Consider the following 26776-nt stretch of genomic DNA (forward strand, 5'->3'; position numbering starts at 1 on the left):
ATCCTCAACAATACTTTCAGTATTCTCAAGTTCAAATGTGCACACATTATGTGAGAGCCAATATGGGCAATGAAGGTATTCTACACAGGTCTTTTTATGTGAAAAACTATTAAACTGAATGCAAGCAACTTCTGTTTTTGTTGCTCAAAAATAGTGGGGTTTGCTTAAACCTAAAAGTCTAAAATATGGTAATAATACAATTAAGCTACCAAACAGCAACCCTATATATCTCTTCAATCCTGATGGACAATAGTGCAGCAGACAAATATAAAGCTGCAGGGAGGAAGAGATGAGAGTGTTTGTAGACACAGGGCTAGTGGGAGAGAAGGAGGGCGGTGAGTGCCTCGTGTGACTGCAGAGAGAGAGAGGTAGAGAGAGAGAGACAGACAGGGAGAGAGAGAGAGAGAGAGAGAGAGAGAGAGAGGGCGGGCTGTCCATTCTACAGTGAACCTGTCACACACAATATTTAGCATGAAGTCAGCACCCCCCCCCCCCCCCCTCCACCTCCCTATACTCTGTGTGGAGATCAAGCCTCACTCCTCGACAGCCCTCATGTCTGACAGCCACTGTGTCAAGACGAAGGAGAGGAACACGTACACAGACTGATGCTTTTGTGACTTTTTGATGAACAGGTTAACTTTTTGTCCATGTCACCAGCAAACCTGAGGCCAGGACACACATTAACCGGCATTGAAGCTCTTCGCCTCTTCCACGGATTAATTTAACCACACCGGGATCTGATGTAAGTGCCAAAAACCTCTCTCTCTCTCTCTCTCTCTCTCTCTCTCTCTCTCTCTCTCTCTCTCTCTCTCTCTGTCTCTGTCTCTTTAGCTCTCCTTTTGTCTTTCGCAAGAATTACCATGGGGCTTTAAAGTTGACAAAATGTCTACATATTAAAAAAAGGGGCTCCGTTGCCATTCCACATAGTAAAATTTGCCTGTTTAAGGCCCAGGATACGAAGCCAATTTCCTATAGAATAAAAAGAAAACCTGATCTGGTTGTTGCTGGCAACGATGAGCAGCAACGCATCAAACTATTAGACTTGTAGTAGTTTGTTTGCACCCTGACTGCAGAGAAAAATAAATTGGCCGTCATCACAAATTATCCTTATACGACTTTAACTGAAACACACACACACACACACACACACACACACACACACACACACACACACACTCACACACACACATATATATATATGTATATATATATAAATGCCAGATTTAGGGGCTTAGAGGCTCCCGTTATGTTTAGATTTCATTAATTTACTTAGTTTTAAAAGCAGCTTGAGTTTCTGAATCTCAGTCCTTTCTAGTTCGTGATCGTGCTGTATCTAGTGTTTGATGAGACCATAAATAAGACTGAACAGAGGAGCGCTCATAGTTAAAATATTTAGAGGACGAAAATATTTGGGGATGTGGGGAAAATTGATAGGTAGCAGGTGGCTGCCGGGCCACAAGAGACAGAAGAACAATCCCCCCCCTCACACACACACACACACACACACACACACACACACACACACACACACACACACACACACACACACACACACACACACACACACACACACACACCAACCCTCCCATAATGTGGGCTATTTGTACATTATGTTTGTAAATTAGAGGATCGAGGATGTTTTCAGTGTGTATTTTTTGAAACGGTATTTAAAAAAGAAAACACAAATTAAACGAGCAAACATAATAGGGTAGTAAAGTACCTTCAGGCTCAGGCCCTAATAAAAGAACAAATACGTCATTATTCCAGAGCTTTCATAAGGCCTCTAAAAAATTCTCACGGAATTCAAGGAAAATCTTCGTTGAAAACAGATGTCAAAAACATTTTTTCATATTCCTAGGTTTGTCCACCTGTAGCAATAGACCGAACCAACGCACCTGCAATTCCCTCTGTATAGACTATGAGTAGCTCACTCAATATTTTATCAGATGAATGCAAAAATAAAAGCACGGCAAATTGGAAAATTTGGGATTATGAGCAGAGGAGTTCATTATTTTTTTCCACTTGAACACATTTTACAAAACAACAAACGAAATATCCATATATTATTGTATGTACATGTGTGTTTTACCAAAAGATTCGACTTTTCTAAACGCTCTCACGCTGGATTTTATTTGAGATGATAGCTGAATCTCTGTGTTGGATTTTCTCAAACAAACCTTGACAAGTAGACTCTTTTGCATGTGTTCCCAGATCAGGACATATGAAAATAAAATTTGTTTAATTGTTGTTCACGTTTGGCCTCAGGGTACCATGTAAATATTTGTATTGGTAGTTATAATCCAGCCATGGAGGGGAGGGGAGGGGGGGCAAGTCTGAGGGCCACGGCCTGCTCAATTGAAAGGAAAATACAATTATGGATGGGTCAGAAAAACAACAACAACAACAATAACAAAAACAGCAATAATAATAATAATAATAATAATAATAATAATAATGCGTTATTGTTGTTATTATTATTGTCATTATTATTATTATTATTATTATTATTATTATTATTATTATTATTATAGTATGACTAGACCAAATGGCTTAAATGTGTTCATTGTGCAGCACGAACAATGATTTAGTACAAGTCGTATGCTTTATTTTTTTTAATTCTATCTTTTTTGTGGCTTTAAAACGAACAGGCAAAAGTTACAATATTTCTATTGGCTAATGGCATGGCTTACACCTTGACTGTGACATTGATAATTTAAAAAAAAATCAATTATCCCATCAACTCGACTTTACTATCTTAAAAAAACAGCAAGCTTGACTTGTGATATCACTAATAGCCTAAATCAAATGGTCTCCCATTGTTGTTTTACCTTTTTTGACAGAGCAAATTCAATGAAATATATTTTGCCAATACCAAAAATGCTCGTTGTGGGAGGGCTCATGTGTTCATCATCACCGTGGACTGCCATTGGCTTGCCCAGCCAATTATTTGACCGAGGTCTTAACATGGAGGCTGTGATTGTGCAGCAGGACTGGCTCGGCCTCATTCGTTCAGTCATATGCAAATTGCTGTTTTAGGAGAGCAGAAATTAACATCTACAAACATTGGACTGAAATTCCATCTGCCGCCTCTTCGAGGAGGCCCTTAATAAGTTCTCAGACAGCAAAGTGACACACATCTTAATCAACTCTTAATCCTGGGAATTAATTCTCGACGCGTATATGAATAATTCGCGGGCTAATGCCTGCGGTCCATGGATATACAAGCAGTCTGCTGCTCGGACGGCCAGATGGACACGGCAATCTCCCGAAAAGTTAGAGGATTTTTACTTCAGTTCTTTTTATTTTTATTATCATCACCAGATGATATCATATTTTAGTGAGAATGGTATCAAAGGCTACTGCTTAGGCCAAGCACTCAAGTTTATGCAAAGTTTTTACTTTAATTTGGTGCTTGATTTGCGTCTATTTCTGAACACCCCCCAACACACACGCACACACACACACACACACACACACACACACACACACACACACACACACACACACACACACATCCTTGTACTTATATCTTTGTGAGGACTTTCATTGGCGTTATACATTCCTTAGCCCCTCACTCTAAACCTAACCATCTCAACTGACTGCCTGATCCTTACCTTGACCCAAAACCAAACCAGAACCCAATTCTAACCTCAACCGTAAAACCAAGTCTTGACCTTCAAACAGCCCTTTGAAGATGTGAGGACCAGCTAAAATGTCCTCACTTTCCAAAAATGTCCTCACTCTGTTGGTTAAATACGTATTCTAGTCCTCAATATGTAGCGAGTACAAGAAAACACACACACACACACACACACACACACACACACACACACACACACACACACACACACACACACACACACCACTCTGGTAGTGTCACACACAAATACCGGTTGGGTCTTTAGCTTTATCTAAATTAGGAGGTTTCAGCAGGAAATGTCATAGCCCCTTTTGTAGATAGAGGGGATGCAAATTAACTCTAGTTGATATGCGATTTTCATAAACCTCCTTCAGAAGTTAGGTGAGGCCGGGATTTACCCACACAGAAGGAAATCCACAATCTCATCATTATAGGAGGCCTACTGTCAGTTCCTGAGCACCCACCATGCTTGTTAACTCAGTGATAGCTTGTTGGCCATATTGAGCTTAAAGGGAGGGGAGGAGGGCTCTGGATTTTGGAAATATTATCATGTGGCGCCCCTGATGTATGTGTAGCAGGGTGAGGAGGGGTAGGTATGGCGGTGGTGGTGGAGTAGATTGGTGTGCGTGTGTTTTGGGGGGGGGGGGGTGGGTAGGGTGGTGGTGGTACTGACACCTTGTTCTGGACAAAATGACTGGCTTGCATCACTGGCACGCCCTGCGCTGCCAAGCCAGCCAGCCTCTCAGCACCACATTGACACTAGTGTGTGTCCATCCATCATTGCCAGGGCAGATATAGCTCACTGGATGGGCTCGCATTCAAATTTTTGACCAAAATACTGGACCTTACTGATACTAAACCTTGGCTTCACATTCAAAACAGCTCAGGTTTCCTATGTCAGCCACTGACTGAATTCAGCCAGCAGTAAAATGACTACTTTCATAGAGAGTCTCTTTGATTTGAAAATACAGAGAAATGATTAAACACAAAAGTCAGGGCTCTACTATCCAATTTTGTGAGAAAAACAAACATAAACTGCCCGTGTGCTAGATTATTTAGCTATTTAGCTATTTTGCTGCACATATTTTCTGAGTTTTGTTTTCAACAAAGGAAAGGCCTCATCCAAAAGGAAATAAATCCGTTTTGCCTTATCTTAAAAAAGCCAAAACAACCTTGCAGCAAAGGTCATAGAATGCAATGAGATGTCTTTGCCAGAAAAGTAATTTGCTGATCTTATTTATGATGGAATGAACCGAGTCAAATGTTTCAAACAGATGTGAGTAGTCACGTTGGGCATAAAAACCGAAAAGTTTATTTATAAACAACACTAGATACAGCACAATCACAAACTAGAAAGCATTGAGATTCAGAAAATCAAGCAGATATTAAAACGAAGCAAATTAATGAGATCTAAACAAAACAGGAGCCGCTAAATCGGCATTCTCTCTCTCTCTCTCTCTCTCTCTCTCTCTCTCTGTCTCTCTCTCTCTCTCTCTCTCTATATATATGTACACACATATATAAAACTATCTATTTTTGAGTAATTTGGACAACCCAAAAGGGACAAAATGAAACCATATTTATGTGGTTATATCAACATGGCAAAAATTGGGCTCCCTGACCTAAAAGTCAACTTTCACCCACAAATCCATATCAGAGGTTCATTTATCCAAAGCCACAACAGGGAGGCAGTACGCTTACTGAGGTAATCTCTCTACTGGGAGACTTGACCTTATGCTCAGTCTCACATCTTTTTTCCCAGGGATGCAACGACAGCCTCTGGGAACACCAAAATACTCATTTTCCTGTCTTCTAATCTTTGAAAAAAGGCTCTGATCATTCTCACGGATGCTGAACAGAAAACAGATGCAAGTCTCTTTTCAAAGTCTTGGCAAATGTTTGCAGTGTTATGGGGTGACAAATAATAAATTGCTCAGGCAGCATTTTTAAGATGTGAAGTACTGTTTGTCTAGACAGCAGCAAGACAAAAGGATGCTGGCAGATGTGTTCGATGGAAGATGTTTGCTGTATAATAGATATTCATTGGTAATAGGTTGCTGCATTGTTAACCGGCACATTTAGATTGGTTGGAGGGCAGCATTATGCTCTGTTCCGTGAGTCTCAGAAGGAGATTAAAATTAAAACTTAGAAGTTAAAAACGTATGTATGGTGAAATTGAAATCGTTAGTCCAAGAAGAGGATAATTGAAAGCTGGAGCTCATAAAAACTGCTTCTACTGCTTTTAATGACTTTTGCTTTCGTGGTTGAGACACGTAGAATGATTTTCCAAAATTGCTAAATTGCTTTAAGTCTGCAATTTCTACAACATAAAATAAAGTTTACATTTTTGTAACCCAAAGAAAAATGGCAAAAACACAAAATATAAGGAAAGAATCTCATTAACTCTGGCCTTATTTACTGTGTTATACATACAAATAAATAATAGAAATAATCTAAATAAAGAAGGCTTCTCTGTAAGAATTCTTTTGCCTTGGGCACAGTCCTGTACTTTTAGACCATCTTTGCTTATCTCTTTTTATTAACTCACACTTTCAGATATCTACTTTTCAGTGAGACAGATATTTTTTCCATATTTAATTCCACTTAAATTATATACCTTTCTTTCTATGTGTGTGTGTGTGCGTGTGTGCGTTTAAGTTCAAGAAGGAGTTAACAGCCTTGTCAGCTCTAAAAGTAGACTGGCTGGAACAGTTTAGTGTATACACTTACGTTCAAAGCGCGCCGGGGAAAATAATGGCATTTCAACAACTTCAAATGGTGACAATGAGTCTGGTTCAATAGAGCAACCACGTTGTAATATGTTGTTGGTTGGGTTGGGGTAGTGTTGTTGTTTTCGATACCATGCTATGAGTCCTGCCCTCCCCATGAGGCTGCAAATTTAACTCTAGCAGAAGTCACATGTGACTAGCACACAAAGGACTGGTATGGTGGCTAACAGGCCACATGGTAACAGTGGGAGAGCTCATTCTCCCGAGGTGAGGAGCGGGAGCAGGGACTTACAAACACACATGCGCACGCGCACACAAACACACACACACACACATACACACACACACACACACACACACACACACACACACACAAATACATCATCTGCCAAAATAACTATACTTGCTGCCTTTTAGTATAAAACCCGTAACCACACTCCTGATATAGGCAACACAGAGAGGCTGTCAGTGTCCAAACAGTCAACAGGGATGGTTTAATCCCACCTCAAACTCAATGTTTGATTTGCAGGGATGGGGTTATCTCCCTTTTAAATCTTTGATGACACAGATTCGCTGGAGTTGAAGCAGCCTTAAGACTTTCCTTTAAACCATCAGACTTAACACTTTCTCACTGATGTCTGAAAACAAATGAAAAAGTAGGGTAAACAACACTATCAGGTTGAGTCCAGGGGACCCTGACCCTCACTTAAAGCCTCCTTTTTTCTTTTTCCTTTTTAAAGCTGGAAAGAATTCGAATGGGATTCACATTCAAGTATGACCATTTAAATTACTGATTTCTAAGAAAATATGAATTCATCAACTGAGGCTTCTTTTTCTTGAAAGAATCAGGATGCATTATTTGGTCAAATAAGATACATATAAAGCTTATTTCTTACATTACAGCGAGTGAGGTCATACATCATCCTAAATTTCTCTCAGTTTGGTGGTGCCCCCCCCCCCCCCCCCCACACACACACACACACACATTTGAAGGTGTTAACTGCTCTCAGATAAATAAACCATCAGTTATTTTTGGTCTCCATTGAGCAACAGTTCTCACCAACTTGCAATTTGGATTGGAAATGTGAGCATGTATTTTACAGCAGTGATTATATCACTCCACATGCAGCCCAAAATAGAGGATAATTTATGGCTGGTCCTGTTACCTGATTATGTCATGCTCCCACAAAAGGGTTCAGGATTACAACCACAGCCAGAGGTAGGAATGGAAAGACTGAAGTGGAGACAGACAAATAAAAAAAATACAAAAAAAACCAACATTAAATTGTGTCTATGTTGATTTGAAGGAATGATTTGCAGAAAAAAAAATTCCTGATTAATAGTCAACAGTGGTCCAAATGATGTGGGCTTGAGGTTTGTTGATTCGGGTCACCTAATTAAAAAAACAAAACAAAACAAATCATATATTTGGAGCCAAAATACATCATTGTTTAAAACTGGTAAGATACTAACAAATAGCTCACAAATGATTGTGCTGCTGATCCACAAAGTTTTAAAGTGAATGAAAGATTTAAAAAAGAATCACCTGAAAATTTTGAATTTTTGTATGTCCTCACAAGTTCATCAATTTAGCATTAATTAAAATGATTCATATATTTTAAGCATCCTGATGAGGCATGGCAACACACTATCAATCTTTGAAATGTTATTGGAAGCATAGACACAACATCATCTATGTCAACTCTCTCTGAAACCTTGAATTTGTATTTTCAAAATGGGAAACACTGAAAGCATGAGAAGGGAGAGGGATATTCTTGAAATATGATGATGATACTAGAATAATGGTGGCTTCAGTGAAAATCCAAGACTGTCGTTTTGCTCTTACAGCGGCTCTGAGGCCCATGATGATTTATTACTGCTAAGGTGGATGTGTGTGTCTGTTAGCACTGACGTGTGTTTGTCTGCATATCCCTTTGCAGAGCCTGGTTATGGATTTTAACCTCCTGACCGACAGTGAAGCCCGAAGCCCGGCGCTGTCGCTCTCCGACTCCGGGACCCCGCAGCATGACCAGGGATGTAAAGGCCAGGACAACAGCGGTTAGTGGCACTCCAACATCGTGTAGCCTATATTTACAACCTCTCTGGAGTAGTGCTATATCCTACTCCCTTGGTGAAGTCCACGTGATCGTGAGAATGAAAATGAAATGCAGAAAAATTATGAAATGAATACCTTTTCACAGCCAGGCTAAGAGTATGAATCTGTTATAACTATTATTATTATAATTATTATTTCTAAATGTTTTCTTATTCTGTGTAATAGCCTACTTTCGTTTTAAATAAACTGTAATTATTTTTTAATTAATATCCGATCAAACACGGAGACTTCTGAAATCATGAACGGGCTTCCAAGTCGGACTAATTCAGTTCACCGGCGGGTTTTAATTTTTTTTTAATCTCAATCGGTTTATTAATAAAAAGAAAACATGCCATTAACCCAATGTTCCTGAGCTTGTATTGTACTTTGAGAGGATTTAAACGCATCCAGACTTACGTGAGTCAGCAGCTCAATCATTATGGAATCAAAGCCTCTTTAATTGGAGTATGCTGGCGCTGTCTTTACTAAATACACTGTCGGGCTCAGGTGAGGCGCTGTAATAACATATAAGTCATTCTAAGCTACTTTGAATATGGAAATGATTTGCAAAAGACCCAAGGCTATTTCTCCTGAGAGTATCCGAATCCCAGCGCGGCGGCTTGATCTGATCCAGCCCGGATTTAATTCATGAAATAGCGTATCTCATCAAGATGATCTGGTAAATAATTGGAATGATGATCATCATAGACTGCTTTTATTCATCTTATTTTATAACCCCAAAATGAAGATAATTGTCTTGCGCTGTTCTGTTAGTTTTTATATGCGGATTTCTCTCCCTTCTAAAATATAAATGCAGACAAAACAATAACTAAGGGTTTATTTTTAGGTGTGTATTTTCCTTTTTTCGTTGACATCCGCTGACATGAGTTGTTGCGCCGTTGTGAAAGAAATGTGAGCGTGCAGGCGTTTATCATTGCTGAATAATGATAAATGTTCACCTTGATTTCCTCCACATTTCTGCTTGACCCATTCAGGTCCACATTAGCCTGCGAAAAAGAAGCCTATTACATATCAACTGCATGAACTTAAATGATGTTGCCCCCCTCCGTTGCTTTAACATTCGGGGGAAACAAGTTCTGACACTTCATTCAATTTTCGCAGTAAATAAAATTTACTCTGGAATATCCAATACTATCTAATCTATGTCAATTTTCCAGTGACTGAAATAATTTATTCAAGTAGTTTCAGGCTGCAAAAGAGACTCGAATACAACACTCTGTTACTTTCATGTGGTGTATAGTGATGGCTATGGTACGTCTTTACCATACATAATTAGTCAAATTAAAAAACAAAAAAATATTCATTTCCATTTACTTCATAATTAATTTCTTCTTAAATTGATACATCTGTAATGTTCAGTTTTAACTAATGTAATTGAAAAAAAGAGAGGCATGGAATGGTATACCTCTTCAGAATAGTAACCTAGACCTCAGAGACATAATTTTGACCCAAACAATGACAGATAAGGGAAAAAGATATGGTTCCCACTGTGCCTGCATCGGATGATCATACCAAGATTTTTTTGTTTGGTTTAAATTCTCAAAGAAAAAAAGTTGGTAACAGCATTCAGAGCAATCAGATTCCTGAGTCTTTTTCTTTATTGGAGTTAATTTTATACACTTTTTTTCTTACCTTATTATTTATTAAGTTGGCCACATTTGATTAACAGCCTTCATGAGGCACCTACTAAAATATAAATCAAAGTACTTGGGACTTTGTTATAAGCGTCTCATTATTCCCTGCGATGTTTTAACCTCATGTGAATTGACAACTAATTTGACATCGTAGTCATTTCTATGTTGGGGAAGGACAGTGACCATTAAAATACTTTTTGGGATTTATTTGTTGTTAGGAAAGAATTAAAAAAATACATCTGATAGAGAAGTATGTATTTTTTCCTAAAATGAATGAATGAAAAAACAAAAAAATTAATACATAAATAACTTTGTAAATGATCTTATAGTGCGTGTGCAATACAAATGTCATTACTGTCTGTGCCTGTTTCCTTTCACCTGGCCTCAAACTTATCTCAGCCATGTATTTGTCTAAATTGAGTGGTGTGTATGTGTTTATGTGTGTCTAACATAATCTAATTGCTTAAGTATGTGTGATTTGATGTCCAGTTCTAACAAATTGTCAAATACATATTACTTTGGACAGAAATATGGAGTAACAATGTTTTCACGGATCAACCTACTCTACCAGAGGAGGAGGAGTTGTCTGGCTAGGTCAGTTTTTAAGAATTGTTTCACTCATTCATTTGATATTCTGAGAGGGCCAATGACAGATATGTTGAAGATATTGAAATAAGACTAAAATGGCATAAGAGATTCAAATAAACAGAGTAGAGTTTTTAAAATTACATAAACATACAATATATTTCAGGTGTGCCTGTCTTACAAAAAGAAAAACACAAGGAATGTGTTGGTGAATGGTGAAATGGTAAAATTGTTTCAATAGTAAAGTTACGTGAGTTCATCCATCCAATCATTCATTTTCTACCGCTTGTCCTCTTAAGGGTCATGGGGGGGTGGGGCCTATCCCAGCTGCCTTCAGGTGAAAGGCAGGGTTCATCCTGGACTGGTTGCCAGTCCATGGCAGGGCCAACACATGCAGACAACCATTCACACTCACAGCCCCGCTTACGGTCAATTTAGAGTATCCAATTAATGGAAAAATTTTGTTCCACTATCAGTTGCCTCAGTTTCTTATAGTTCATAGTTCTTTATTCAAGTTCATAGGCATAATTTTTTGTCCATTTGAAGGTTTTTAGCAAAACACACAACAAAAATTGGCATTTATCTGTTATCTAGGTTATAATATTGTTCCCAGAGTTTTACATTCAATACACAATTTTGAATAATTTTCGTTTTAGTCTTTTATCTAACAAAATATAGATAAATATATGTCTCAGCCTTTATATCACAATGAAGTTCCTGGAAGATTTTTATGTCGGAAAAGCAAATCTATAAAAAGTGAGAGAATAAGACAATAACCTCAGTATAGTCACATCTTGATCTGACTGTTGTTTTCACATTTGCTTGCACTGATAAATTTGAGTAACACAAATAGGAGAACAGTGTCAAAGAAACACTGTTGCACAATTGTCCCCAATGAGATTTTTTAAAAACAAGATTTGCATGAAACACCTTTTTCTTAAAAAAAAAAACATTTGTTGACCTTTATTCTCCTTTATGATGAACACATTCCTTACATCTGGACTTGGTTACACTAAAGAAGAATATGGCTGCCACACCTTACCACAAAGATGACGCCTGTGCCACAGGCAAAGTACTAAGCTTTCTATCTAACTCCCATAACTGAGCAACCCGAATTTGTCTCTGCATAAATAGCTTTCTCTTTGAAAACAAGATGAAGCTCTTGCACAAAATGACTTTAATCTGACCACTAAGAACAAGTAGAGTTTTAAGAAAAATGTATGAATGCTTGAAATGTATCTTTTAAAAATATAGACAGAATTTTTTTGTTTTTAATATGTAATCATGCTCTGAACTTTGCTGTTCTTCCTGAAAACTTGTGTGATTAAAAGTCTCTAGTTGTTTTGCAGATTAAGCCAGTGCGTGCAGCTGACCTGGAACAGCTCTGTTTTGTCGGCACATTATCAGTCAGATTGCTCCTATTGTTGGTCAGCGCATTGCACTAAAAAAGGGCTGCCCTTTCCTTTGTATTATGTTATGGACTTTGGCCTTAAGTGACAGCTTACGCAGTGTCAGTTTACTGCCAGATAACAGCCTCAGCCTGGTCCTTATTGGTTTTGACGGTGGCCCTGCAGAGCCTCTTTTTAAAGCCTGCTGATCATTTCGAACTGCTCCCAGCGAGTTAAACCCTTACCAAACAGAGCCCAACCTGCCCCAGTCACAAAAGCCTGATCCGCAGGATTAGCTGGCCAACTAATTTCACTTCTTTCTGTGAGGTCCTCAAATTGTGGGAGTCAAATCTGGCAGAGAGGAGCCCTGGCAGACATAACATGGATGTGTGGTCTTTTAAACATGCTGTGCTGGGGGCCAAACGCAATCACTCAGTGCTTCTGCACATCTTTGAATATACTGCAGTGTTTGGAAGCAGTCTTCCTTGGCTCTGTCACATACGCTTGTAATTTTCCAGGATGAGGGATGGAGAGATTTCAGATTATGATTGATCTGAGAGTATTGTCTGGGGAGTTGTACTGGTAATTTTGCTTCTCTGTGGATGGTTCAGCAAATTCAGTTCCACAGCATTTAGATGAAATGGTATAGGAGCTTTGAAATGCTTCTTATATGACTTTTCCAAATTCAGTACATGTGTGTTTGTGTGTGTGTGTGTGTGTGTGTGTGTGTGTGTGTGTGCGTGTGTTTGTATGTGCTTGATTTTTGTTATCTGTTGGAGAACTTTTCTGTTATAAACATTAATTAAAAAAAATTAGGACCAAGTCTTCATTGGGATCATCATTGGGATCATTATCATTTTACATTTTGGCAATTTATCTTTTATTAAGGGTCTGATTACCCCCCCCCCCCCCCACCGCCTATGTCATATTCTCATTCTCACCAAAAATCCTAATATGTAATATTTTAATGTGCTATCACAGGACACTGTCCCATTTCCAAATGATTTGTGCCAAAATTTAGAGTTGACTTATGGGCCTTATACAATAATTACAGAATCAGGGTTATTGTCACCTAACATTATTATAATACATACAAATAACTGGGTACTTTAAGAAAATAAAGTAATAAATAAACGTGGGCAAAAATTGGTACTGTAGTGTAGATATAGTTTGATGCCTAAGCCAAGAAAAAAATTGCAATGGAATTTTGGAAGAAATGACAAAAAAATATTTCTAATGGAGATTATAAATGAATGACAGAAATTATCTGGAGCACATCTTTTTAATGGAAAAAAGCGAGACAGTTTGTGTGGCATACTTAAAGAATATAACACATTGGTTAAATATACAAGGGTTTTTGTTTTTATTTTAAGATGATCGGAACATATTTCAGTGTTATAAGAAAATCAATATTGTTTTTTATTTTTTGATAATCCCTGCTTTAAGGGTCATACCATGATCATTTGTTAAGGCAAATAAATTCTCTCGGACCTCAGAACCACAGAAGGTGGGGTGGCTTTGCTTTGTGAAAAATAATTGACTAGACCATCCATCCATCCATTTTCTTCTGCTTACTCCTGTTAAGGGTGCGGGGGGCTGGAGCCTATGCCAGAAGTGACAGGTGAGAGGCAGGGTACACCCTGGACAGGTCGCTAGTCCATCACATATAGACAGACAGATAACCATTCACACTCATAGTCATACCTATGGTCAATATAGAGTATCCAATTAGCCTAGTGGACAGTTTGGACGGTGGGAAGAAGCCAGAGTATCCAGAGAGAACCCACGCAGACACAGGGAGAACATGCAAACTCAACACAGAAAGATCCTGTGGCTGAGGTGGGACTCGAACCCGGAACCTTATTGCTGTGAGGCAACAGTGCTAACCACTGCACCACTGTGCTGCCTGGCTATTAGACCATATAAAATGAATTTGTTAATACAAATTACAGCATCACTGAACATTATTAACTGAAAGATGACACCACCAATGGTATTATGTGTGTTTTCTCCCCTGTCCTGTCGTCATTCTTCCCTGTTTTTACCACATAGCATGGCTAGCGCCAGGATTTTTTCTCTCTCAGAGCTAGGCTAAAGGGGGGCTTGTGCAACATGTGCAATGCTGAGAAAGTAGTTGATTTTATGAATTCAGAAGAGTTTATTGGGTGGTTGAATCACAGTCGTGCAAACAGAAAATGCTATGGTGGCCCCTTAAGTTGTGGTTCTTCTGTATATCTCAATCTTTATTTTTTTACCATCAAATTGTTTTGTGTTCCTTACCTTCCCCTTAATTAAGAACTTTAATTCTGTCTACTGTACAAGCCCGCACTCTTGCCAATTTTGATTTGAACCATTGTGTCATTTATGGGGGGGGGGGGGTTACACAATCCTCAACTGAAGTCATACACATATGCAAAGCTGTTTTTGCCCCTATGTCCCAACCAAAGCTTTGGCGGTAACAATACAGGTGGGTCAGCAATAAAAACTGTTGCTTTGATCTATGACGATATAAGATATAGCCTTGGGCAGCACAAGCTACATCTATCACTAAGCTTTAACATGGAAATGTATGAATGAGATGTCACTCTAATTGTAAAGAAAAATCAAGCACTTTTTGGTTTGAACTGCAGTCACCCACATTGTATAGGGAACTTTTTTACTTTTTAAAACAGCTTGGTGACTTACGACAAGAGACCATCATCTTTAAATTATGCGTTAGTGTCTGAGCCAACAGTTGAGAGCATAACTCAACATCTATCTATCTATCTATCTATCTATCTTAGGTAGCTATAAAAATGTATCCTTTCATTTCATATAATTCTTGTTATTAACATCAAAACGATTGTCAATGACCAATTTTTTAAAGTTCAGGAATGGCCTTTTACTGTCTTAGTCTGTTGATGCAATGATTATTTCTCTCAACTTTCTGTACAACCTTGGCTGTATGTCTTTTAATTCTAATAAAATCATGTTTTCCATCTATGTGTTTTCAGACACAGAGAAATCCCACCAGAACCAGCTTGATGAGTCCAGCGCTGACGATGGCTCATTGAAGAAGAAACAACGGCGGCAGAGGACTCACTTCACCAGCCAACAGCTCCAAGAGCTAGAGGCCACGTTCCAGAGGAACCGCTACCCTGATATGAGCACCAGAGAGGAGATTGCAGTGTGGACCAATCTCACGGAGGCAAGGGTCAGGGTGGGTACAAACTCTTTTCCATTGTGCGAGAGGGTACAAAATTGTACTTTTCTATCAGCAATTGATTTCAGTGATGAGTTCTTGCATTTTTGTTCAAGGTATAGTGCTTGTTCAGAATAAATGAATGAATAAAGGACTGCAGATTAGTAGATTGTGGCTGTATATTAATTAAAACATAAGAAATGTATTTCTGTTGGATGGTTTGTGTGGTATGCTGGTAACTGCTTGCTATACATTTCAGTCATCTTCTAGACTGCTGACCTAGCACCACCATTTCATAAAGTAAATTGTAAATCTGCTTGTTCATTGGGAACAGTATCTTCTGCTTTCAAAATTTTAAATAAGCAAGTAGATAAGAAAGTAAGTCAATAAATAAATAAATAAATCATGAATTGGTTCAATTGAATGCTCATGAATAAGTCCCGATCTGGAATTGGCTATAGCTAGTATGTTCTTAGTTTTTTAAGTGTTTGTGGATACAGCGGGATACAGATGATATGGATTAATTCAGATGATGTGGTTATAGTTTGTAAATGGACATTTTTGGGCATTTTACTCTTGTTTTGTCGCTGTGGCTGTTGTCAGCCATCAGTCACTATTAGCGTACAGTTAAATATACTTGGTTGGCTCTTTCAGCATTCTGTTGATACAGCAGTGAAAAAAACATCTTTGTGAGCCCGAAACACTAATTATATTTGTAAGTACGTCAAAGGCAAAACTCTCTTCCTGGGAGAAGTATTGCTTTAATCAAGAGAAAGAAACTATGTTGAGATGTTAAGTGAGAATAAGAAAAATGGGTGAGTTTAGAAGAATTTTAAAACATGATACAATCACAGATTATAATTCAGTCTCTTTTTGTACTGTTTACACTCTGGTTTCCTCTAGGAAATGTGTAAGATAGTAACACAATGGCCTGAAGCATTTATGCCTAATTATTTATTATTATAAGGAATTTATCTGTGTAAGCATGTCAACATGACAAAACCCTGCTCATTCGTTCATTCTTTCTTCTTTGTCAACAATTACACAGAGAGATGGACAAAACATTTACAGGTCAAATGCTCCTCATGGGTGGGACTCATTCACTTTTGGCCATTCAATTAGCAATCTTCTAGCGCCACTCTCAGGAAGATCTCCATGGCTCTACAGCGAGCACCACCACCAGCAGCTTTTCTTCTTCAAACTAGTGACTCTTTATGTAAAAGTTCCTTGTAAGCACTATATAACAATTTAATAAATGGGATACATACAGTTATAACACTTCATCATAGTTGTAGTGTTTAATGATACATGTCTGATGAGAACAACAACTACAAAAACTATGTCTTCATATTGTGTCATTTCTGCATAGTGTTGTATGAACCACAAATAAATTGTTTATATACTGTTTATAGATGGTACCAGGGGCTGCATGGCTTGAAGGTGAGTGGCCATCCACCAACTGAAGGGTCCCTTCCCTTAGTCCTGATGGAATTTATCTTAGAAGATGTGAAATTGATTTCTGTAGGATTATCGGGAGACAAGTGTGGTGCTACATGCAAAAGGATTCAACTGTACTTACACTCAGCAATGGATTAAGCAATGGCATATTACTGATATGGGGCTACTGTACCTCAGTGAAAATAAAATGTTCTGTTAGATTAACAAAAGACAGTTTATTTGATTATATGCCCCTTTTGCCTTATTTTTTTTAATGCAGGCAAAATAAACATGGACAACCTGATGAAAGCAATGTATATTTTCTGAAGATATTCCCCCCAGCAGAAACAAAAGTGGTGTGTCCCCTCATTTACATGAGACACAGTTCACATTTACATGAAGCACAGCAACATTCTCCATTGATGATTCAAATCTTGAAACACACCTGAATGAAGCAGCTGTCCTTTTCATCTGATATGTAATGTTTGTCGTATTGGTTTTGTTGGTTCTTTGCAAATTTGCTCAAAAGTTTAGAAAGTCTGCTCTCAGTAACTCTCAGTGTGTCACTGAAAGGTCCAAGCAGCATGTTTTGTTGGACATTTATGGACCAAAACAATTAACTGCAGGTCAAAAATTAGTAGGACAGAGGAAACATTCCCAAGTGGAAAACAATGAATAATTTGATATTATTTAGTGTTGTTTTCTGGATTTCGGGTGCTTTTTTGGAACGGGGCGTGGAGGGTGTCGATCATATAATACATATACATATAAGCATATGTAATCTAATCCATCCATTGTCTTCCACTTATTCCTGTTAAGAGTTGCGGGGGGGCTGGAGCCTATCCCAGCAGCAACAGGTGAGAGGCAGGGTTCACCCTGGACAGGTTGCCAGTCCATCGCAGGGCCAACATATAGAGACAAACAACCATTCACACTCACATTCATACCTACGGAGAACATGCAAACTTCACACAGAAAGATCCCGTGCCCTAACCAGGAACCTTCTTGCTGTGAAGCGACAGTGCTAACCACTGCACCACCATGCCGCCTGTAATCTGTAATCTAATCAATTTCTCATATTAAATTTATCATCTGTTTTGAATTATGATCATCCCATGATAAAGCAAACAGAAGGAAACACATTTTCAAATGACCATTAACTAATTTTCATAATAAATCGCGACTCAACACTCTTCCAACAATAATAATTTTGTCGCTTGTACTTGTTCTATGCAATTTCTGATCATCAGAATGTGGTTTTTTGATTCAGAAACTACTGAAAAACTTTTTTAAAAGGATTTTCAGTTGAAATTTTGGATAGCAATAACATTCATTAATTTTTCAGAATTGTTCTATTGACTATGTAAGATGTTTACATGTGAGAGTGAAATGTCAAATTTTCAGCAGTGTGGTCACCCCTGCTGGTATGGCCATTGCAGCTATATGGGGCAGGAGGACATACATTCTGGTGGGTGACAATGCAATTGCTGGCCTTCCTGACAAGCAGGGTTGGCTCATAATGTAATAAAATCATGAGCGCATAACATAATAACGTCTTTGCGCATAATGTAATAATGTAACAATTTATTACATTATGAGCTCAATTATGTAGCACCTCATAATGTAACATTGGCTTATACTGTGAGAAAAGTGTTGCATTATCACCATTTTTTACATTTGCCATTCCTGCAGGTTGAAAGGTCATGCTTTCACCTCTGCAAAACGTGGTGGAGCATTAAGTCCATAATGACCACACCGGCACACTGACTACTTAGAATTCACTTACAGGCAGAGGCCTGTGTTTGACGATGATTTGTACATAGGTGGCACTACAGTACTAGGGTGGATAAGGGAACAGGGAGGGGGACTGTAGTTCATGTAGTTTCAGAGCACAGCAAGAAGGTTCCAGGTTCGAGCCCCAGGTCGGGCATGGGATCTTTCTGTGTAGAGTTTGCATGTTCTCCCTGTGCCTGCGTGGGTTCTCTCCGGTACTCCGGCTTCCTCCCACAGTCCAAAGACATCAAGAGGGGACGAGGTTAATCCATACTCTAAATTGACCATAGGCGTGGCTGTGAGAGCCAATGGTTGTCTGTCTATATGTGTTGGCCCTGCCATGGCGACCTGTCCAGGATGAACCCCACCTCTCACCTGAAAGCTGCTGGGATAGGCTCGACCCCCCCACCGCCCTTAATAGGATAAGTGGTAGAAAATGGATGGATGGATGGATGGATGGAAAATGCTATTAAACTTTACATTATTACTCATTACATTTACAGTATGAGCTGTGATTACAATATAAACGGTTATTACATTATGAGTTGGTACACACTCCATACAGACTGTTTACATTGCTGCAACCATGGCCTGCGCAGACAGGGCTGGTCAATGCTACTCCAAGACCAGAAGCCTCCCTGTCTCAAAAAATTTCACCCTCGGTTATAGAATCTGTTTCTAGAGGTTAAGTGGCCAGATCAAATGTTCAAAAAAAATAATGAATTATTTGGGGCTCCTTCATATTGGAAGTTCATTTTTGTGACCAATTTCAGTGTATGGGCTAATTCTGATTTCACATTAGCACTACATCACATAAAAAGGTGTGTGAAAGGACATTTGGAAAAACTCTATCAGCTAGCATCAGCTAGCATGGAATGTTTCTGGAAATTCTAATTTTGCCAATGAAGCGTTTTAAGGATGTCATATTACTATGGGGATGATGTTAAATGTTTGATCTAGAATCAGTTGCCTCAACCAAAATTAGAGTGTAGAATGTCTTTTGTGAATGTTGCCTGGCCTTTACGAAGAACATTTGGAGAATTGTTACCAGAACAAGGTTTCAGGACTAAAATTTTGTAGCTGGTAAAAAAGTTGGTTTTTTTTTTGCCGAAACCAAAACCAAGAAAAAAATATAGGGTGAATATTGGACCTGTATATATCTGCTGGCTGGAAACGCAATCAACAAAAGATATTATGGAGCTCTCTATTATTATTTTTACAGGTCACACGTTCAAGGTCTGCCATCTTCAACAGAATGTCTAAGTACAATAATTAAGCATTGTAGTGAAGTATAGGTTTAGATAACATGATAGTGGACATAGTCTAATGCTGCTCTTAATACAAAGGAAGAACTTGTGAACAAAATAAAAGTTTATGCATAACTTTTATTCTGCAATTTTCACTGATTTATTGACTTGTGAAATTTGATATACTGTTCTAATTTTACCGACGAAATTCTCATGTTAGTACATACATCATAATTTGACCCCATGGCCTAATTGTCCTGGGTTCGAGTCCCGACTCGAGCATGGGATCTTTCTGTGTGGAGTTTGCATGTTCTCCCTGTGCCTGTGTGGGTTCTCTCTGGCTTTCTCCCAGAGGCCAAAGGCATGCAAGAATGGACTATGCTAATTGAATTCTCTAAATTGACTGTAGGCATGGCTGTGAGTGAATGGTTGTCTGTCTATATGTGCTGGCCCTGCGATGGACTGGCGACCCGTCCAGGGTGTACCCCGCCTCTCGCCCAAAGTCTGCTGGGATAGGCTCCAGCCCCTCCCCCCCCCCGGCAACCTTTAACAGGATAAGCAGTAGACAATGGATGGATGGATGGATGGATGGATGGCCTAACTTGAGGTAGCTGTTGATGATGGTGGACTGACTGGTTTTTGGTTCAATTAGATACGGCTTTGCTAGCCTCCTTTAGAAAAAAAAATGTTAATTTTCCATGGTTCCCATGTTTTCATGTAACTGAAAACCATTATTAAATTGATACATATTTCACAATACAGTCTGCCTGCCGGGAGATCTTGTTTTTCTGACATTATGCTTAGAGTCATCCACTGACAGGGAGAAAAAGACCTGAAATCTTCTGAAATATTTATTATTTGAAATTGACATTAATATTAAAAAGATGTCAGGGCACTTTTTAGTATCGGTATCTTTTATCCCTTTTATCTACATTTTGGGGCTGCACGGTGGTTAGCACTGTGGCCTCACAGCAAGAAGGTTCCGGGTTCGAGTCCCGGCTCGGGCGCGGGATCTTTCTGTGTGGAGTTTGCATGTTCTCCCCGTGCCTGCGTGGGTTCTCTCCGGGTACTCTGGCTTCCTTCCACTGTCCAAAGACATGCAATTTGGGGACTAGGCTGATTGAATTCTCTGAATTGACCATAGGTATGAATGTGAGTGTGAATGGTTGTTCGTCTCTGTATGTTGGCCCTGCGATGGACTGGCGACCTGTCCAGGGTGTACCCTGCCTCTCTCCCGTAGATGCTGGGATAGGCTCCAGTCTTATTCCTTACTCATAAGGAATAAGCGGAAGACAACGATGGATCTACATTTTGGAAATTTTAAAGATGTATAAATGTGCAAACAGTACCCACATTTGACCTTGACATTCTGTGTTTTCCACAAACCTTTGTCCAGTGTTGCCTCTGAGTCACTGTAAAGACTGAGTAGTTTCTCTCTTCTGGCATGGGTTTTCCCCCCACTGTCACTAAGTTGGATTAAAAACTGGAGTCATATGTGCTTTATTCGCATATTAATGGCCAACAGTATTTTGTTACTATAATAACAGAGGATTGGATGATATGCAGCATGCATGCCAAAGGAGCAGAGAGACGGCTGGATTTCAGAGCAGGAAAGGCCTGTAAATGTTTTGTAAGGATTTGATGTAAAATTGTTTTGAAATATATCAAATATAGAATGGCATTTAACCAGGGGGGCTCTTTCATGTAGTTCTATTGTATTTGTATTGTCCTGACTAAAAGGAAAAGCTTTTGTGGTTTTTTTTTTAATTTTAGTAAAAGTTTGTCCAAAACTCATAGGAACTTGACAGTTTTCATTTCTAAAACCCATCAATTCAGATTTTCTGCTAAAGCTAATCCAATTCATAGCTGCCAAATATAGAACCATAAAATCACAAATGAGAAGATTGCCCTTCCCTGACATTTCATTCATTTGGATCTCACAATTCAAATAAGTCAGTGATTAGTTTAATAAGCCTTTCCTAATATGACGGTTTGAGTATACACCTCAATTTACTTGATGGGATCATCATACCTTTCAAAATTTCTGGATACATACACACACAATATTGCCGAAAGTATTTTTAACTCCTTTGACTTTAATGATTTCTGACATTTTTTGATAAATGGAAAGTAATTTGAAAATAAAATTTTCATTGCCCCTCATCTCCCACCCACTGTCCTTGTCTGCAATGATAACATTTGTTAAAATCACAAGTAATGATTTTCTTCCCTAAACAAGCTCCAGAAGAATTTGCTGGCTTTGTGCAGGTCACTGATGTCATTTGCCAATTTTCAGAATATGCTGTACTTGCAAGAAATAGCATTTTTCCCAAAGTTTTGAGAAAGGTTCTCAAAGTGATGTCCAGAGACCTACAGGGGTTTATGAGGGTCTTCCAAGAGATTTTATTGTTATAGCACTAAATTACAACAAAAGTTATGTCGTGACACTTTGCAATATAACTAAAATTTGTTTACACCCAACAATTCTATATGAGTAAGCACATCTTGTGACAGGGGCAATGAAAACCTTTCTTTTAGCAGGCAGGACCGTCGAGCAGACCCAGGCTTAATAGGAATGGCCATTTGCTTTGATTGGCCGTAGAAGGGCAACAACCTAGTTGCCCTTCTACGGCCTTGTCTCCTCAAGTAATGGCAGGTTCGCTGATATCTTCTCCAAGCTCTTGAGACTGTGTTGGAAGACACAACAAACCTTCTTATGACAGCACTATGGATATGCCATCCTGGAGAAACTGGACTACCTGTGCAACCAGAATGGCCTGCAGGTACTCATGCAACCAGTCGGGACAGAAGTAAAATATAAAATTAGAAAACTTGACAAAAGTAAGGCGGCGTAAAATGGTCTGTGGCCACCACCTGCAAAGCTTCATCCCTTTGGGGAGGCTTACTGTTACCTCTCCTATCTACAGTAGATGCTGTCCCTTTCATTAGCACCAAAACAGGTGAAATTTTTTCACAATCAGTTGCACTACCTAAGTTGACAGCTTGATATCCTAAAAGTTTGATTGACTTGGTGTTATACTGTGATGATTAATACTTCTGCATTACCTTGAATGTTTGCTTTTGTTGATGCCGAATTTGCAGGGGATGTAAGGGAAGATTTGAGGAGAGACAAACAATTATATTATACACTCCCATTTTTCTTCTTCTTTTGACTTTTGCAGGTATGGTTCAAGAACCGGCGGGCCAAATGGAGAAAGCGTGAGAGGAACCAGCAAGCAGAATTGTGCAAAAACGGTTTTGGTGCCCAGTTCAACGGACTCATGCAACCCTATGATGACATGTATACGGGCTACTCCTACAACAACTGGGCCACCAAGAGCCTGGCAAGCAGCCCACTCTCTGCCAAGAGCTTCCCATTCTTTAACTCAATGAATGTAAGCCCCCTGTCATCCCAACCCATGTTCTCCCCCCCCAGCTCCATCCCTTCTATGAACATGGCCTCTAGTATGGTGCCCTCGGCGGTGGCTGGAGTTCCTGCCACAGGCCTCAACAACCTGGGCAACCTCAACAACCTTAACAGCCCCACAGCACTCAACTCGGTAGCAGTAACGGCGGCCACTTGCCCTTATGCCACCACAGCCAGTCCCTACATGTACAGAGACACCTGCAACTCCAGCCTGGCCAGCCTGCGGCTCAAGGCAAAGCAGCATACCAACTTCACTTATCCGGCAGTGCAGAACCCTGTGTCTAACCTGAGCCCCTGCCAATATGCTGTGGATCGGCCAGTATGAAGAAGCTCCATGACCCCTGACCAACTTACCAGCTGTAAGTTCACTATTGCCCAAACTTACATCTCTTCAGTTCCATCTGCCACAGACTGGCAGTCTTGATTTGATGGTTCACAATGATATCATCTTCAAAAGTGACACAACAAATAGAGATGCCCAGATGGACCACTGTGCTTCAAGGGAATTCTCTCAAATATGTGAGACTTTGTCGCTGAGCTGACCAACTGCTTCAAAGATTTCTAAAGATTATTATCCATTGTGATTTTTCCTTCTTTTGAACTGCATGATTAGAGTAAATCTAGGAATCGAGGAGAAATGAAACAGGAATGCATCAAATGGACTGGTGGTCAACATCTTGGTCCAAAAAAATTAATTGCGGTCTTTGCTATTATCACAGGAAAAGGGACCTGTGGTTGTAATGTGGGTGAAATGGAGGGTGTATATAATGGACTTTTTTCTGTTTTGTATGTGCCAAAATATATGAAAATGTAGTACTTTAAAGATGAGAAAAGCCTGTTCTTCCAAAACAAAAGCCCATTAGCACATTGTTTGGGAACGTAAGACATTGTTGTGAATTCCTCTCCCATGTGAAGGTCACAGGTGAAGAGGTTAATTTAGACGAGCATGAGCTCATGCGGTTTGTCACAATTCAGTCAAAATTTAGCCACATCAGCAAACTTTTTAAAGTAAAACTAAAAAGCCATTGAGTATATAGATTTGTGTGGTGTTACAAAGGGAGTCCATGACTGTAAAAATATATGTAAGAGTGCAGTTGTTATAACAAAAAACAAGCTTTTTTCCTGGTGTAGTCTGCTTTGTCTCATTAAAAAAACAAAACAAGTAAAGCCCGTTTTTATGAACTACAAGGGACTTTGACATTTAACAGTACATGTCCATCCATATATATATATATATCCTATGAATTGAGTTGATTAAACACGGGCCAAAACATCATGTTCTCACAACAATGAATGCAATGCTATGGAAACCTCTGGTCACATCCATGACAACACTTATGCAATAGTGAAAGAGAGTAGTTGGAAAGAGAGAGAGAGCCAGGGAGCTATAGATGTTCCTGATTCCTGCTCTCTGATATGTTTGACCTACACTCTGAGTGGTAACCACAGGCTATCCAGTAACAAAGCAGGAATTCACAGATGCCCATGTTGAAGCAGTGCCAGCATTACATAAGGGCCTCAAGGAGTGAGGTGTCCCAGCAGAGCAACAAATGAAGGGTTAGCAGCCCATCAATCTCATCATTTCCTGCAATTGTTAAGTCCACTGACATTTCCATGATTGTTATAAATTTTGTGCTAATTTCTAGATAAGTTCAATGAAGTCACGTTTTCCACCACATACATGAGAATTCTACTGCTACTACTACTACCATGCCAAGTCTCTTATTTCAAAAGGAGAAGTTTGCAGCATGTATAGGTATTTCATGACAAAAAGGTATCGGTAGTGAACTCTACAAGAACAGTTGGAATAAGTAGGGAATAAAATAACAATTATATAATTAATTAATGATGAGAAGATAAGACTTGCTGGTAAGACCCCAACAACTGGCTCAGCATTTGCATCCAATAGATTCAGAAATTAGGATGTCCATCTAGAAAACAGGGGGAAGAGAGGAGGAAAGTGAGAAACAAATATGCCAGAATTTCCAATGGAAAGTGAAAAGGAAGATCTTTATTGAACCTTCACCAATATATCATTACAGAAACTCTTGCTTTGATGGGTCAGTAATGCTCGAATCAGTTAAGTGAGTCAAGTTAGACTTATCAATAAATACACTGCATTTTGTCAATGGATGACACAGAAAGAGGAAAAGATTACAATAAAATGTTAAAAAGCAAAATAAAAGAGTAGAACAAGAATTAAAGACTGGCAGTTTCATTCTTGAAAAGGATAGAGCCTTTCAAAGCCTTTGAATTAAATTCTAACTTAGTAGCTTGAAATTAAATTCAGAGTGTGCAACTTCAATTGCCTGGATCTTTTTGTTGGCACCCTTTGAGCCTGCCAGTTCTCTTCTACATTTCCCAAGGAAAAGTAAGTAAGTGGACAAGATACTATTGTTTTTTAAACAATACATTGTGCAGGGAATGAAATCAAAAGACATAATAACAACAATTCATAGACCTCCGACTAAAGCCCCATCTAAATGAGTAAATAATTTATGCTAAGAATCAATACAGGACATCGAACCGATTCCGTCATCCTCCACTAAAGCATAAACCTGAATCCTGAATACCTATAGACAGTAGACTCCACCATTTGGTAAGCAAGGGACAGCAGGAGGAAAAACAATATAGCATAACAAAAATGCCAATAATAACTGTCACCATGATCATGATGATGCATTCAGCAAAGAGAGGTCAAAACTACGGGAGAGAGAAGATGCAGAATTAGTGACATCGGTTCATGGGATATCATGCTTACAGGTAAGGTTGAGATAAGTGTAGATCAGAGTTCAGTGCATCATGTGATATCACCCACAGTATTGTTCTGTAGCCTATGGACAGTTCAAGGCAAGCCTAAGATGATAGAATGCCTTACTCCCTGAATGTGTGTTTTAAAATATGAGATGATTGAACAATGCATAACCAGCAGAAAAGAGGAGATATTCAGAGTGCAAGGTAAGCCTCCCTAGGAGGGCTCCACACAGTTTCAAGGGAGATTCCATGGATGAGAATTAGTTACCAAAGGACATCATGTGGAAGAGCCTAGATGTATGTAGTTAACTATGGATAAGAGATGTAGACATCAGAAACTAATAAATAAGGCAAGACGGACTGTTTCATGTATTTCGTGGTGTTTAAAATGATGTAAAACAGCAATATGGGCTGGCTTGGTTGAATGGAATGTCAAAGGGATTAAATAATATAAAATGAACCTATATGGTATCCAGAAATTAATTTTGAAAATAATCAATCCATCCATCCATCCATTTTCTACCGCTTATCCTGTTAAGGTTCGTGGGTGGGCTGGAGCCTATTCCAGCTGCCTTCAGGGGAGAGGTGGGGTTCACCCTGGACAAGTCGCCAGTCCATCACAGTGCCAACACATATAGACAGACAACCATTTACTCTCACAACCACGCCTACGGTCAATTTAGAGAATCTGATTAAACTTGTCCCCTTTTGCATTTCTTTGGACTGTGGGAGGAAGCCTGAGTATCCAGAGATAACCCAAGCAGGCACAGGGTGAACATACAAACTCCACACAGAAAGACCCTGTGCTCGAGCTGGGGCTCGAACCTGAAACCTCTTTGAAAGCCCCATAGTTATAATAATTTAA

General features: G+C 39.2%; 1 protein-coding gene across 1 annotated transcript; it reads left to right on the top strand.

Annotated features, from left to right (window-relative positions):
• Nucleotides 1-553: 553 nt before the first annotated feature.
• Nucleotides 554-25466, top strand: pitx3 (paired-like homeodomain 3). Its single transcript, XM_086179909.1, has 4 exons — nt 554-742; nt 8310-8427; nt 15086-15291; nt 22913-25466. The coding sequence occupies exons 2-4, from the start codon at nt 8319-8321 to the stop codon at nt 23480-23482; spliced, it is 885 nt and encodes a 294-aa protein (XP_086036035.1). The 5' UTR covers nt 554-742; nt 8310-8318; the 3' UTR covers nt 23483-25466.
• The last annotated feature ends 1310 nt before the right edge of the window (nt 25467-26776 follow it).

This window comes from Aulostomus chinensis, chromosome 16 (assembly GCF_037954235.1).
Source record: "Aulostomus chinensis isolate RoL2024-O1b breed Wild chromosome 16, RoL_Achi_v1.0, whole genome shotgun sequence".
Classification (NCBI taxonomy): domain Eukaryota; kingdom Metazoa; phylum Chordata; class Actinopteri; order Syngnathiformes; family Aulostomidae; genus Aulostomus; species Aulostomus chinensis.